Source organism: Lutra lutra, chromosome 1, assembly GCF_902655055.1.
Source record: "Lutra lutra chromosome 1, mLutLut1.2, whole genome shotgun sequence".
Classification (NCBI taxonomy): domain Eukaryota; kingdom Metazoa; phylum Chordata; class Mammalia; order Carnivora; family Mustelidae; genus Lutra; species Lutra lutra.
In genome coordinates, this window is record NC_062278.1 from 98,592,808 (window position 1) to 98,608,067 (window position 15,260).

The 15,260-nt window shown below is 33.5% G+C and overlaps 1 protein-coding gene across 9 annotated transcripts in view; it reads left to right on the plus strand.

Annotated features, from left to right (window-relative positions):
• The window catches only part of NLGN1 (neuroligin 1), an 836,848-nt gene that overhangs the window by 386,812 nt on the left and 434,776 nt on the right, over positions 1 to 15,260 (plus strand). For all 9 annotated transcript variants that reach the window (XM_047730685.1, XM_047730703.1, XM_047730693.1 and 6 more), the window contains one exon: positions 2,263 to 2,415. In XM_047730685.1, the coding sequence (XP_047586641.1) occupies positions 2,263 to 2,415 (153 nt within the window). The remainder of the gene's footprint in view (positions 1 to 2,262; positions 2,416 to 15,260) is intronic.

Sequence of the window (15,260 nt, forward strand, 5' to 3'; positions counted from 1 at the left end):
TGAACAGAATGGTTCTACCAAGATTTCATTACAGTTCACAGTTGGTGCTTTGTAATTCTATGTAATTTTAATTAAAGAAGAATTCTGAAACAGCCTCCCTCTGTGCTACCTACAAGCATACAATTAGCAGAGTACAGTGTCTGCTGTGAACAGTCAGTTAATGATTTCAGTTTAATAATTTATTACTGCTTCTTCGGTGCCAGCCATCCTAGAAAAATAAGCTAAAACTGTATGTAGCAAACAGACATTTAAAAATGGAAGATAGTTAAAAATTTCAAAAGGATTGTTTTCTCTGTGTAAGCCTAACATCTCCTCAAGCCCCCACATCTTTACAAATGAGTGAATACCATTTTCCCTCCTAAGGATTTAAGGAGAAAATAAATTTAAGTTTTCCTTCTAAATGTAATTGTGTCTAATTGATAGTTTTGATGTCAAAGTATCCTCCTTTTACCACTTAAAAATAAGACACTCTTCTCAAGTACACTCTTGGAGAGGAAGAAGGGGATTATGGTAAATTTATATACTGGTATTAAGTTAAATTTAAAATAGGCTTTTAAAAAAGTCTCTGAATTCTGCAGTGAGCTGTTTTCCTAACTTGAAAATCTGGACAAATGAGTTTAGCTGCCATTTCTCATCCTAAAAGGATTTTTAATTTAAGGAAATCACTATTATAGCAGTAGAAAAGTTGAGGCATTTATATTATTCACCCTTTTCATAGGAAATGTAAAGCAGCATCTAAATAATGACCAGATTTTTCAATGAGTTTATATTATATTAGTCCATTCTGAAAGCTGAAACCTCAGTTGCAAAGATGTAGGAGATTTAAGTTTGATTAAAAAATGCCAAAAACAAAGGAACAAATCTACACTTTTTTTTTTTTTAAAGATTTTATTTATTTATTTGACAGAGAGAGATCACAAGTAGGCAGAGAGGCAGGCAGAGAGAGAGAGAGGGAAGCAGGCTCTCTGCTCAGCAGGGAGCCCGATGCGGGACTCGATCCCAGGACCCTGAGATCATGACCTGAGCCAAAGGCAGTGGCTTAACCCACTGAGCCACCCAGGCGCCCCAAATCTACACTTTTAAATGGTGTTTTTTAATATTGTCATTAACAAAAAGAAAATACACTCAATCTAATTTAGTTTCAATTGTGGGTAAAAGACATAATGGGCTATTATAGAACAGTAATGTTTGATGTGTGTATGTATGTATTCATAATCATATACATACATATATAATATTTCAATATTAGATAGTTAAAACCATGCCAATATAAAGTGAAGTACCTACCTCTCTAGAAATTAGGGCATTTTTAATATCAATTAAAATTATCTTATGGTTCCCTTATATATTATTTCTAGATCCTTATTGAAAATTACAAAATTTGGGGAAATTATCTTACAAAAGCAAACACAATTGATTAAAAGTCAGAGCTGTTGAAGTCACTTTAACATCATCCTTAAAATTGGGTACTTTATACCTGGTCTTAGCTGTATTTTATTTTATGTCTACATGACAAAATCATAGAGCCAAAATGGGACTAGGAAGAGTACAGGAGTTACACAAAGAGATGAAAAATATAATTTAGTTTGTTTTCTTCTTCCAGAGGGCAGGGTTGGTGGAGTGAGGAGATAACTCAGACTTAACGAATAAACACCCTTGAAGTGACAGTACCCTACGTACAACAACAAAAGTGCAGACTATACAGCCTAAACATTCATCTGCCAGTTGGTACTTGAGTAGTGAAATGAAACTTTTGGAACCTAAAACACGGTGTCGTAATTATGTTCACAAATTAGAGCATAAATTATTCAATATAATTATGATGCATTCAATAAAACCTTTATGGTAAATAAGAAATGGAGAACCAGAGTGTTTTATTCACAATAGCAGTGATAACATTGTCCTTAGCCTATGGTTCATAAATTCCATATGAGGTCTATGACATTGAAAAAAAAAAAACTAGTTCTAAGACCCATTGTCATTCCTCCTTTTTGTTCTACAGTCACTTTAGAAATCAATCAAAAAGCACTAAACTTCACACCCATTTTTAAACAAAATTTTTGGCTAGAAAATAGTGAATACCTATTGCTCTTTTCACAGTAGCTTTAATATGAGTTGCTGAAGAAACACTTTAACAAAACAGCAATTTGAAGAACTATATTAAAATCATTCTCTTTTGTCCCTAAAATGGAAAATGTATTCTCTGCTTCATTATGTGTGTTTTTTGAGGATAAGAACAATTGCCAACCATTTGTTTTTCAGATATTCGGGACAGTGGGGGTCCCAAACCAGTGATGGTGTATATCCATGGTGGCTCATATATGGAAGGTACTGGAAATTTATATGATGGGAGTGTCTTGGCAAGTTATGGCAATGTGATCGTCATCACAGTCAACTATCGACTTGGGGTGCTTGGTAAGAAATCTCTTCTTTTCTTTTCACCATTAATCCATGAAGTATGTGGTAGTTTTGTTTTTATTTGTTTTGTTTTCTTTGCTTTGTTTCACTCATGTCTATGCTTGTTGACTTTGTTTGAACCAAAATTTTTGATATTCTTAATAAATTCTGTAAGTGTATTCATAAATTATTTGATGGAAGACAGGTAGGGTTGATTTTAAAATTTGAAGGAAAAAGATAGTGAAATTATTCACATTGTTGAGTGATGTTTTCCCTGGTTTCACTTGATAGCCCTGTGAAAAGCAACAATTCCAGGGCCTTTCTAAAGAAGAATTAGTCCCTGGACAAATTTTTCCTTCCACTTTTTTTTTTTTTTTTTTTACAATGCCATAAAATTGCCTGAAATTTGACATGAGTTTAAAAACAAGTTTATAAGTCTCTTCGAGAATATGCGTATGGACTGGCTTTGTGAAAACATTTTCTGTCATTGTGGTATAAGTTTGGGTTTTTAAAAGATTTGTCAGGTAATAATTAGAAATATTTATCTAAATGTATTTACACTGAATTATTTGATTTGGAAAACATATTGATTTTATAAGGTGATAAAGAGTTCAAGTCAATAATGTATACACATGTAAAACAAAATCAAATTGGATATCCTTGGTTTTGAAGAAAATTATAGGGAAATATTATTTGCAAAATATCAAGTACTCTGAAATAGGCATATTGTTTTATGTAATAACCCGTTATTAAAAGGTAAACTTGATATTCTACTTGTATAATTTTATTTTTATAGTATTGCCATAATTATGGGACTAAAATTACTTTATCATGTAATAAGACACTTATATTATGGTATTTTAGTTAAGAGTATTTGCTGACAGAGTACCATTCATCACAAAAGATTTCATCTTTTTAATCTTAATTGTTTTCAGACTCTTATACTATATACTTTTTAAAGGCGTATAATTTATGCTGTTATTTGCAACAAAAGGGCACCTCACACTTTTAATCTCTGAAAGATTTTTAAAAAAGAATTTACGTTTTCCTTTATAGTAGTTGTTCATATCATATATTTTGTCTTTGAGGAGCAGTTATTTTTCATCTTCAGTGTTAGTTACTTCTATGTAATTATAAGCCTATTTTCATGTCAATCTTAAGATATTTTAAAAAAAAGCAATAGCTTTTGTCGATCAAATTTGTATGTCTTGGGGAAGAAGATATTTTAGCAACGCAAAGTGAAATCTTGATATGTTTCTACTTTGTTATTTCGAATTTGGAATGTGGTGGATAATGGATATACTATGGCAAATGTAGGTGTAAAATATTTCTGTAACATTTTTCAAGTACACTTTAGTTCCAAATAGTGTCTGATCAGGCATTGCTTCAGATGTTCTTACAATTTCAGTGGGCAAGCATGAATGTTTTCCCACCAAGGAAAACTGTATATTGGAAAGCTGTATGAAGAGATGTTCATAATCATCTTCTTAATTTTAAATATCAGTGTTGTTATTTGGTTTTTATGCAAGACTTTAAAGTGAGAATTTTCAATATTTTAGTATATTTAATTTTATTTATAGTATTCTTTATAGCTTAGTGGCTTTAATATTATTCTCATATTTTTCTGAATTTTTTGAGTTAAAAATCCTGAAGCAGTGACTAGTTTGCCAATTGAAAATTTAAAATTAAATGCCACATTCTGTACAGCAGTGTTTTCAAGGACTTGACCATCCACTTAATCATATGTATTTATTTTATCAAAAAAAGTCTTTTAGCCAGACCTTCTTATGTTGCCTCATTCCATTAGTAGTTGTACTCATTTGAAGTAAGATTCCATAAAATGAACTGTTGCATTAATAAAGCTTCTTAAAATAAATATAAGCCTTATATTTATTTTAATAAAGTATATAAATTTTAATAAATATAAATAAACAAACCTTAAAAATAAAGCCCATTTTTTATGTATAACTGACAAGGACCTGACTTCAATCCAGTTTGAATCCTATATTTATGTTCATATTCTATCCCTAAATACCACGCCCTGAATGACTGAATTGCAGGAAAACAGGGTCAATAACTAAAAAATGAAGAAATCAGTCAATTGCTTGGTCTGTATAATGGCAAGCAGAGTTGGTGTTGATGATGGATGATTTTCTTAGTAATAGCTCAATATTTGTTCTGCTCTACTGCAATTTAGGATTTAACTTACAGTTTGCTCCTTTGTTGCTCTTAAACATATCATATCCTGATAACCAGCATTAAGGACCAGGTGTCCTTTCTAGACCTCTCAATATGATAAAGTACAAAACTCTGTTAGTGAACATTTTTAGGTGCATCTTGGAACACTAGTTCTGGAAGAGATGTATGTATCTGGTCACTTTGTTCCTCAAATGTGTATTCGGCCTTGTGAAATATATTTAAATGAATTAATTCATGAGAAATAAATTATTGAAACATTTGTTTCAGCACACTTTGCATGTGTGGTATACCACAACCAGAACAACAGCTCATCTGACAACAATAAAGACTATAGGGTTCTTGCTGTTGTTAATAATTTGTCTAACAGTAACAAGGTAAGCCAAGGTTTCTTGGGTATGGGGCCCAAAAGTATTGCTGTTTAGTTTTCAATTGGGCGAGTGTTGGAAAAGAGTCGAAAATAAGATTTGGTCCCACATCAGAGGAAATCCTGAGATGTGTTTTGATTTGGATGCTTTGGTGTAAAGAATATGAATTTGAGGGTTCAATGTACAATTTGTCTAATTACAAGACCATTGCTCTCTGAAGATTGACAGGAAAAAAATCAAGATGTCTGAAACAGGTAATGTAATTCATGTTGATTTGAATTTGCCATCCCAGAGGAGAAATATTGCAGGCTTTATTTGTTTGTTTGTATTAGCAATAAGTAAAAATGTGATAATGTTTTAGTAATAAAATTTATACAGCTATCTAGAGGCAAGATTCCAGTTTAAAGCATTTCATGTTGAAAAAAAATTTTGTTCACTGCAAAGTAGAAGTGATATAGAAGAAAAATTATCTCCTATTACAGTATTGCTCTGATGAACCTAGGAACAGGTGGGAGTTAGTTGGTCAACTGAGACCTTTTGTGATTTCCTTTAGAGTGGTGACATAGACTACCCTTATTATAATATTGGAAATGCTATTAGTAATCATAAAGAAAGCTGCTAATAAGGTTGAAAAAAGGAAAGGGGGTACAGGGCACTGCCTGCTAATCTCACTTCCCCTGTTTTATCTGAGCGGTCTCTGTAACTGTATCTCATTCAGGCTCATCCATCCAGCGAACATTTAAACTTTCTTTCACTTCTGGTTGTATACATTCTCTTTCCTCAGCCAGTTTTAACTCTCCATCTTCTCTTATTTAGCATATTGTTACATAGTTTTTAAAAATACATTAAAACATAATTGTTAACAGAATTATTTTTAAAATTACATCACATAGTTAATAAAACTATCATAATGGAAATTTAGGGAGAAATGTTTTGATTATATGCCCTTAAAGGAGGGAAATAATGTTGAATATTATGGTTGCAAATGGGATAAATGTATGTGCTTATGAACAAGAAGTGGAAGGAAGTAAGAAAGAAATTGCTCACCATTAGGATGGGATATTGTGCAATTAACAGTTTTGAAAATAGAAACTATCCAAACATTATGTTTTCAAATCTCGAAAATGAAAAAAAAATGCATGAACTAATTTTGCATTAAAAATGTGTCTCAACTGCCTCTTTAAATTTAGAATGAAGTTAAGTTATTTTTAGAGAAAATGAAAAAGTTTTATACCACTGTTAAGAACTAATTTAGGCAAACAAGACTTTTATCAGATAGAAATTTAATGTTACTTTTATCTTGATATGGATATTTTAGAGACAATTATGTGTTCATAATTCTAGCCCATGTGATTTGGCAAATTTCAGGAGTCTAGTGTTATACTGAATAATCCAGTGGCTATACCACCCCTCTCTGGGAAAAAAAAAAAAGTTGAAGTTCATCTACTTATATTTGAAGAATTACACTTTAGCTTACTTTATAATTCCATATAGGGCTAAATCATTTAAAACAAGCTTTTTTCCCCATATTTGAATCTGAGCAGTTCAGCAGCAAGGAGATTTGTAAAGTCTAGGTAATGCTTATGATTTAAAAAGAAAAGCATATTAACTTCTGAAGTGGCACAATGTTTTGTCATTATTCTTGGTATTTGCTGTGTCTTTTTTTTTTTTTTTTTTGCATTGTTTTAATTTCTGTTTGGCTCTAAGTCCTAAAACAGACAAATAAAAATCTTTAAATGTGACCATATATGTGGGAGTACTATATAATAGGATACTTAATTTTATATGATGTTCCAAATGTTTTCCTGGGAGGTAGACAATGGAGGCAAGCTGTCTTTGACAAGTCAAAATGTCTTCATGGAATTGGTTTTATTTGAATGAAAATCATGAAAAGCAATTTACCTCTGGGATTAACTGAAGGGAAGAGAGAAGCATTTTCTTTCAGTTTCCCTTTATTTATTCATACTCTTTCTACTTCAAAAAAGTGGAGATAATTTGTGACAAAAGCACACATATAAATAAATTGCATAAAGGGATACATATACTATAGAGAAAGGATACAGGAACTTAAGCCATGAACATGCATTGGTATTGAATATAAATATATATCTCAATATCCTAGAAGAAGGATAAAAAGCATAGTGAATTGAATTTCATAATTGTTACGTATGAATCAATAAAAAATACAGAGCTTTTTCTCAGTATACTTTAGCAAAATTTATCATATGGCTTGTTTTTATTTGGAACAATGAACAATATGAAACCATGTGATAGTTTTGATGTCATTAGGAAATGCAGATATGATTACTTATATTAACCCTCTGTAAAAGCCAAGGACATAATAATAAATGCCCACAATTTCTATAATGTCATTTCAAAAGACTTAACCAAGTGCAATTCAAGGAAGATATTTGGTGATTTCACTTATAATAGGATAGAGCTAAAAACCAATTGAAAGCAATGGACAGTTAATTTGGTCCATAGATTTATTTTCTCAAATATCTTACATCAACTGGGTTTTAATAAGGGCTGGATGGTAATCAATTTTAGATTGACTGCTAAAATGAGCTACTGGAGTAGCGATAATCATTTATCTTTTGGAATAAAGAAACTTAAGACAAATAATGTTACAGGGCAAAGTAGACTATTTTTTCACTATTTTATCTGCTTCCTCCCAAATGATATCAGGCGGTTTGCAATAAAAGCAATTATTTAGTTATGCCACCAACTTAGAAATAAACTGAAAGTAAGCACGTCAATTAATGTAGGTGTTAATTAAAAGAACTTTTTTTTTTTCCAAAATGTATTTTTGGTACAGTCATGTGGTCATTCATTGATTTATTCATTCCTTCAATATAAACTGAGCAATATTATGTATCGCGCATTCTACTAGTTATTAAGGATAATGTGAAAAACATGATAGGCATGATCCCTGCCATCCAGTAAATTAGTAGCTGTTAGGGAAGAGAGAAATTAAATTAATAATTATACAAATGATATCTTTTACATAGATAATGATTTAATGCAAAGTCAACTTTCTTTACAATTACCTGGATGATAAGTACTAGAGAAATGACAAGTGCTAGCCTATTCTAGACACTCAGAAAAGGTTTCTCAAAGGAAGTGACACTCAAGTTTCGATTTCTTATATTCTACTGAGAAAGCCTTTATCAAGATTCCCAAGGACCTCCAATTTGTTAATTCCACTGGCCACTTCTCTGTTCTTATCTTACTTGATCTCTCCATAGTGTGGGAAACAGTTAACTAGTCCCTTCTTAACATGCTTGTTCTTGGCATCATCCCAGGATTACTTTCTACCTCACTGTCTGTGCCTTCTCACCCTCCTTCCCTCCTTCTCCTCTTACCCCATCTCTAAATGTTGAAATGCCATTAAGCAGAATTTTTTGGCTTCCTTCCATTTCCTCTTTTCAGTGTCTCCCCAGGGGACTTCATGCAATGCTCTAAATCTCCAAATGCCATCTCTTTGTAAGTGACTTCCAAAACTGTATCTTCAGGACTGCCTATTCCTCAAAACTTCAGACTTATATACTTTAAAAAAAAGATTTTATTATTTATTTAAGAGAGAGAGAAAGAATGCCCACATGAGCTGGGGAGGGGCGGGGGTAGACATAGGGAGAAGCAGATTCCCTGCTCAGCAGGGAGCCTGATGTGCGGCTGGATCCCAGGACTCTGAGATCATGATCTAACCAAAGGCAGATGCTTAACCCACTGAGCCACCCAGGTGCCCCCAGATTTATATACTTCTGCCTATCAACACCTCCATGGGGCTATCTAATGAATATTTCAACTTTAGTGGCTAAAACATGTTAATTTTCACAGGTGTGTACTTCATTATCTTCCACATCTAGATTGTTATAATAACTGCAACAAGAGCAATAATAATAGTAACCACACTCATTGAGGATTTGTTGTATTCCAAAAGCTGTATTAAGCAGTCTATATTATTGGCATTATTAAATTTCTGCAATAACCCGATGAGGTAGAGTTGTTATTTTCCCAGTTCTGTAAGTGCAGAAACATATGAGTAGAGAGATTAAGGGACTTATTTGCAGTCATACAGGTCAGGTGGCATTGAGTGGTGAAGCCAGTCTTCTAACCGGGCAGTCTTCTCTTCAACACACTACTGTACCAATGGCACTGACACTGCCATCCTTCTGGATGATCAAGTAAAAACTGTAGATTTTTCCTGATTTGTCTCTCCTCTATGTTCAGTAACCAGTTCAGCTTCTCTTACTGAATTGTTCCAACATACATCCTGGATCTGCCTCCTTCTTTCTATTTCCCCCTTTACCAAACTAAGCCGAGTCTCCTTGAACTTCTGTGATTTTCCTCTTTCATTTTTGATCCATACCTATAATCCATTCTCCATACAGCAAAATCAGATTATCTTTTTACAGTGTAAATTATACCAGCTCACTTTTCTGCTCACCACACTCCACTGGCTTTCTATTAGTCACTTAAAATAGAATTCAAACTCCTTCCCTGACCTATCTAACAAAACCTTTCATAAATCTGTATCATGTATCTTTATCTCTTTGTCTGTTCCTCTTGTACCTGTATCTTAGTTCATCTCAAAATGCTCTACATCTCAGTTCCAGCCATCTTTTGTTCTTTATACACACCAAACTCATTCCCTTTTAAATATTTTATACTTGCGGTTCCCTTTGCCTGCCCCAAAGCTGTGTTGGGACTCATTCCTGTCCTTCTAACCTTGGCTTGAACATCTTTTCTCAGAGCAACCATTCATGTTCAACCAATCTAATAAGAGCCACCATGTCACAAGTCATGTGCTTTTTTAAAAAAATTCTTTGCATTATATTGATCATACCTGATTATTTCCTATTTATATTTGGATTGTTTGATTTATTATTGTCTGGTTCTCCAAAACCTAAAACAGGACCTGACATATGAGATTTGCTCAGAAAATATTTGTTGAATGGATTTAATGTGAATCCAAACAGTCAGTAGGTTTTAATCCAATGTGGTCATTGAGTGGAGGGTGAGGCTGAGTTTTAGGCACAGAGGAAAATCTGGGTAAAAGCCAGAGAAAGAGAGAAGTTCGATGTGTTAAAGGAGCTGAGCGAACCTGGCTGGGATGCTTGGACTAAGGGGTAGGCAATGCCAGATAAGGTCGAAAACAGGCAGCAGGCCATGCAGAATCTCGTTAAAGATGTAGGACTTCTAAGAACAATGAGAAACAATGATAGAACATTGAGCAGACAAGTGACATGATTAGATTTGCATTTCAGAAAGTGTGTTGAGCAGGCCTAGACTTTGATCAAAGTTGAAAATCTGCTAAGGATACAAAAAACATGGCTTGTGCCTTATTAAAGTGAGATGCTTGGTAGAGGTGAATAAGGCAGATACTTTGCTCACAGAAGATTGAGGGACCAGCTGAGCCTTGGCTGACTAAGGTGACTATGGGAATCTGTCTTTTATATAAAAAGCAATGTAGAAATTTTGCCAATAGTGGAATGAATGATAATAGAATGAATCAAACCAGCATTTTGCATTTTTACCACAGCTGCTTATTTAAATGACTTATTTTGCTTCTAATTATCTTACATCTCTTAATAATGGAATGAATCAAACCAGTATTATGGAGAGCTCTTTTGAATTCCTGTTTTGAAGGACTGTGAATCAATATGATCTGTATTATTGCAGAGACTGGCCAATATAAGAGACCACAATAAATTACTGTATTATGATGTCTCCTTATTTGTCTTTCCAAGTTATTAATATGGCCTTATTTAAGCTCTTAGTCATCTAAAAAGGAGTTTTGTTTGTTTTTTATTAGTTCTGGGAGGAAGTTGGGAGTATGTGGTTTATGATTTTTTTGAGGTATTAAGATCAGTCATTTGGAATAAGACCTCAGAACTTGGAATAAAAATTTCCTTCATTCCTAGTCAAGGCATTCTTCTGGATCCAGAATTGGACAGCTATTTTCCAGCACTCAAAAGTTTGCAACTAACAAACCATAAACAAAAAGATATTCAGTTTCCTTTTCAGAACAAAAGTCATCATCTTAACTCAGTCTTTCATTTATTCATTCATTAATTCACAGGCATTTGATAAGTGCCCAATATAGGTTCCTATTAGTTTGGGGTGGGGGGTTGGTCTGTGCTCATAGTGTAAAACAAAACAAAACAAAAATCAGACTCAGTCCTTTTTTGGAGAAATATTGACATAAGGAGTATTGACATTAGACAAATTAACAAAACAATTGGTACAGATTTTGATAAGTTGTTTCCAAAAAGATCAGGGTGTTAAGAGAAAGAATATTTGTGGAAGTGAAATGTAGAATGAAGGCCTCAGGAAACGTTTCTTTGTACCTCTCACACTAGCATAGTTGTGTTTTTTTTCCCCCATGCATTTACAAACTTAAATATTAAAAAATAGATAAAATATTTTGAAATGGTTTTAAAAGATGCAAGATTAGAAGCCAAATAAGCCATTTAAACAAGCAGCTGTGGTAGAAATGCAGAAATACAAACAAACAAACAGACCACCCACAAACAACCAGGCACAACTCTCTATTTGAATTTAATGAGCAAAACTGGTTTGTAAAATACACATGCACAGTGAAAGGATCCCAGAGGAGTGACTAGTCCTTCACTAGTGGATCTATCGAATGAGAATATAACTGTAGGACTTTCCAGAGACCACTGAAGGTTTTCGCCCTCACCTGCCCTATGTTGCCTAGAAGAGCCATGCAATGTAGTAAGTTAGTCGTGTGCTGATTTTTTTTTTTTTTTTTTTAATGGAGATACAAGTATCTTCTCCCAGTGTCAGGTTTTTTCCAGTGTGTTCCAAACCAAGTGAGAGCTTGCATTTTGCTTTTTAGCTTAATTTGTTTTCAAAGGATCCTTTCCTCCCTCTGATGATCCCTCAATACGAAACCAAAGCTTCCCTTCCCATGACCAGTGCCATGATCCTTGATATTCTATCCACTTTCACTACTTTGCCTTAAAAAATATACTGCAGTTTCATCTGCCAGGACACCCTATAATGTCTTTCTCTTTCTAAAGTTCTTCCTTGAATAATTTACTCCCATAAATATTTGGATATTGTTCCTTTTCCCTTTGTCTTTCTATTTTTAATTGACACAGTTCATTTTTTTAAAAAATACCTTATATTTGTCTCCTTGTTTCTATTCCTGTTACTACTAACCACTCACCTTGATTACCAGGTTTTCTGGCTAACCCCTGAGCCTCCAGACCCAAACTTACATGCCAAATTACCTTAAAAATACCTTAAAGATGTAACAGAACACCAGCTTTCTTTAATTTTTCTCTGCTCTATATCTCTAAATATTTTTCACCAACTCTGGGACCCATTCCAGATTTTCCTGCCATTTTAGGTCTGCTGAAGTATGTTGCTTCTCTTCTTAGCAAACTGTATCTTCTATTAGTTTCTGGAAAGTCCCTTACAATCAAGCCAGGCTAGCCTCCTCACTGCCCGCCAGGATCATTTCCAATTGCTGGTGACAAAATATACCCACCTTGCCCAATCTACATAGCCCAGCTATTGCCCCACCTTCTACAAAATTACCTCAAGCTGGTATCATCTATTTCTTCTGTCTACCTCCATAGCTTACACGGCCTACCCTTCATTTCTGCGTGCATAAAACCAACTGCACTTGTTATTTTGTGTGTATTAACTGCTTAATATTGTAGATGCCTTGCCACCCAAACTAGAAAATAAAAACAAAATAAATAGAAATCTGGTTTTCCAATTTCCTCAAGACTAGCACAGTGCTCTGCATACCTAATTCAAAAGTTATCAATAAACAGGCAAGTTAATTCACTTTGTCCTATTCTTAGCATATGCATGTCCTAGGGTACGGAGTAGGTACGAAGAGTGACTGATAGTGGAGAATGTGGGTAGTAAAGAGTACCAGCCATGTGCATGCCAGGCCTCATGTCTAGTCCCATGTGCAGTCCCACAATATATGAGGTAAGGTCTTGTTGATGGTGTAATACTTGGCCCCCAATAACAGTAGCACAAAAAGTCCTTGATCCTCTGGAGAGATGCCTTGGGTACTGGAGCCTTAATGCATGACAACAGTAATTTATTTTAAACTGAGTAGCAATTTTGAATTAATCATACCTTGATGATTTGCATTATTCTGTTTCCTGTGTAGCATATGATGAGTGAATATGTTCGTGCTCATGAGCATTAGATAAACATGAATATAGTGATGAAAGACAAGTCTGAATTAAAATACATACAATATTAAAGAAAGGATAACTTGATTTTATGTATGGAAGGGGCTGTGAAATCTGTTTTTAAACTCAGTTTAAAGTTGTTCTTTTGCAAAGTCAAGGAAAAAGCAATTTTGTAGTTTCTTTCATTTTGCCTTTTGATACTTTACCTATTTTGAATTTAATTACAGGTGCTCAATTATTGCCACAAACAGAGGTTGGGGTGAGAGATCTTATACTGGCTATTGATTACTCACATACCCACCCATTTTATCTAACAGAACAATTAGGACTATAAATTTAATTTTTTTTCTTAGAAAAATTTTCCGAATACAAGACAAGTTATATTTCTCAACTGATCTATGTATGGACAAAGTCACCATTTAAAAACTTCTCTGAAGATCTGAGGCATATTCCTGAGAAAGACATATCCAAGAGAAATATTAATTTCTGTCCTGGTATTTGCTAGTTTCTTGCATTTGAGCTTTGCAAAGCAGTACCTTTTCTAGGAGACTCAGTTCTCTCTTTTTTTTTTTTTTTTTTAAGTGTTTATTTATTTGCCAGAGAGAGAGAGAGAGAGCGAGAGCACACACAATCAGGCAGAGGAGACTCAGTTCTCTTAAGAGACCATGTAACATATTCAAACAGAAGTAAGTTATTAAAAAAAAATTGTGTTAATATCATTATAATTTGCAGCATTTTTTTCCTGGCAGAAAAGAATATGTAATGATTTGTTGTCATTTAATTATGCTAGAAATAAGTTTTTTGACTTTGAATGAAAATAAGCTTTAAGAAATATGCATTCTTCCCTTTTAACATAAATAAAAAGATTGCTTAACTAGGTAGTGTTTTACTTTGAAATATATCACAGTTGAATCTGTCTAAAGTCAATAAGAAATATGTTTTTCAGAGTGTATTTTTGACCCTTCTGTTCTAAAGCTCATCTGTAATATTTACAAAAGCAGACAGTTTATAGTCTATAGTTCATATTTGGGTTTATTTTCTAGAAGATGTTTAGAGGGACATCAGGCATGTGTAATTTTTCCCTGGTCCCAGACTATTCTGCATGCAAATGAGTACTATCCACATATTTTCTTAATAATATTTTGTCATAATTTGTATAATTGTGATATTTAGAAAAGTAATTAGCTGCATATTTAATAAACTTACATATTTTTACCCTTCCATTTTCCAGAAAGTATTTGTGACAGGTTATGAGAGTATATACAATAAAATTATAATAAACATGAATCAAGTCTAGAGAAAAGAGAAGATCTGGCAAAGACAAGAAAACATAATCTCAAAACATTTCTAGAGTTGATGATTTGCACTCTGATTTGGAAACTCTGCCAAGAGTTATTTATTTCTCATTATCAGAAGGGATGTAAAACATGACAGTTCTTCAGAGAAATCAGAGGTATTCTAAGCACTAATTTTTTTCAAAAGAATTTTCTCATGTGGGAGTTCGTATTAGGGGACAATTATAAAAATAGAATTCTATGATGAAATGCTTAAAAATAAGCAGCCAAAATCCTGTTGTTTAAGTTTGGTCATGCATCATACTTAAGTGTGTTTTATTTACCTGTAATCACCTACCCTAAGGGTTACCTCTTCTCTGCTTGTTGCTGGAGTCCAGTGAAAGGGATCTTTCGGATTCAGAGCAGGTGGGGACAGGGGAGATTGAAAATAAATCCATGTAGAGAGATGGATGTTCATACTATGCTATGTATGTATTCTACTGGTAAATTTTCTAATTGGATATTTGTTTTGTATGTACTTAGTTAACTGGTAAGTATGGAAAGACTGAGTCAGTAGGTTTTTATAAAGAAGAGCTTTTCTGTGGCTGGCCCAGATCATCTGCTATTTTTAAGAGGAGAGGATACTTTACTATTTTCTTTTTTAAAAACGGAATCATATGATCAAGAACCCAAATTTGTTGTTTTCTGTCACTCTCTTAAAAAGATCAACTTGTTATATTCTTCTTTTCTCTTTCCTGTCCTTTGCTTTTGGTCCAGTTTTTACATAGAAGCAAAAAAATCTTTTTTTTTTCTGAAATAGAATTAAAATTGGGTAA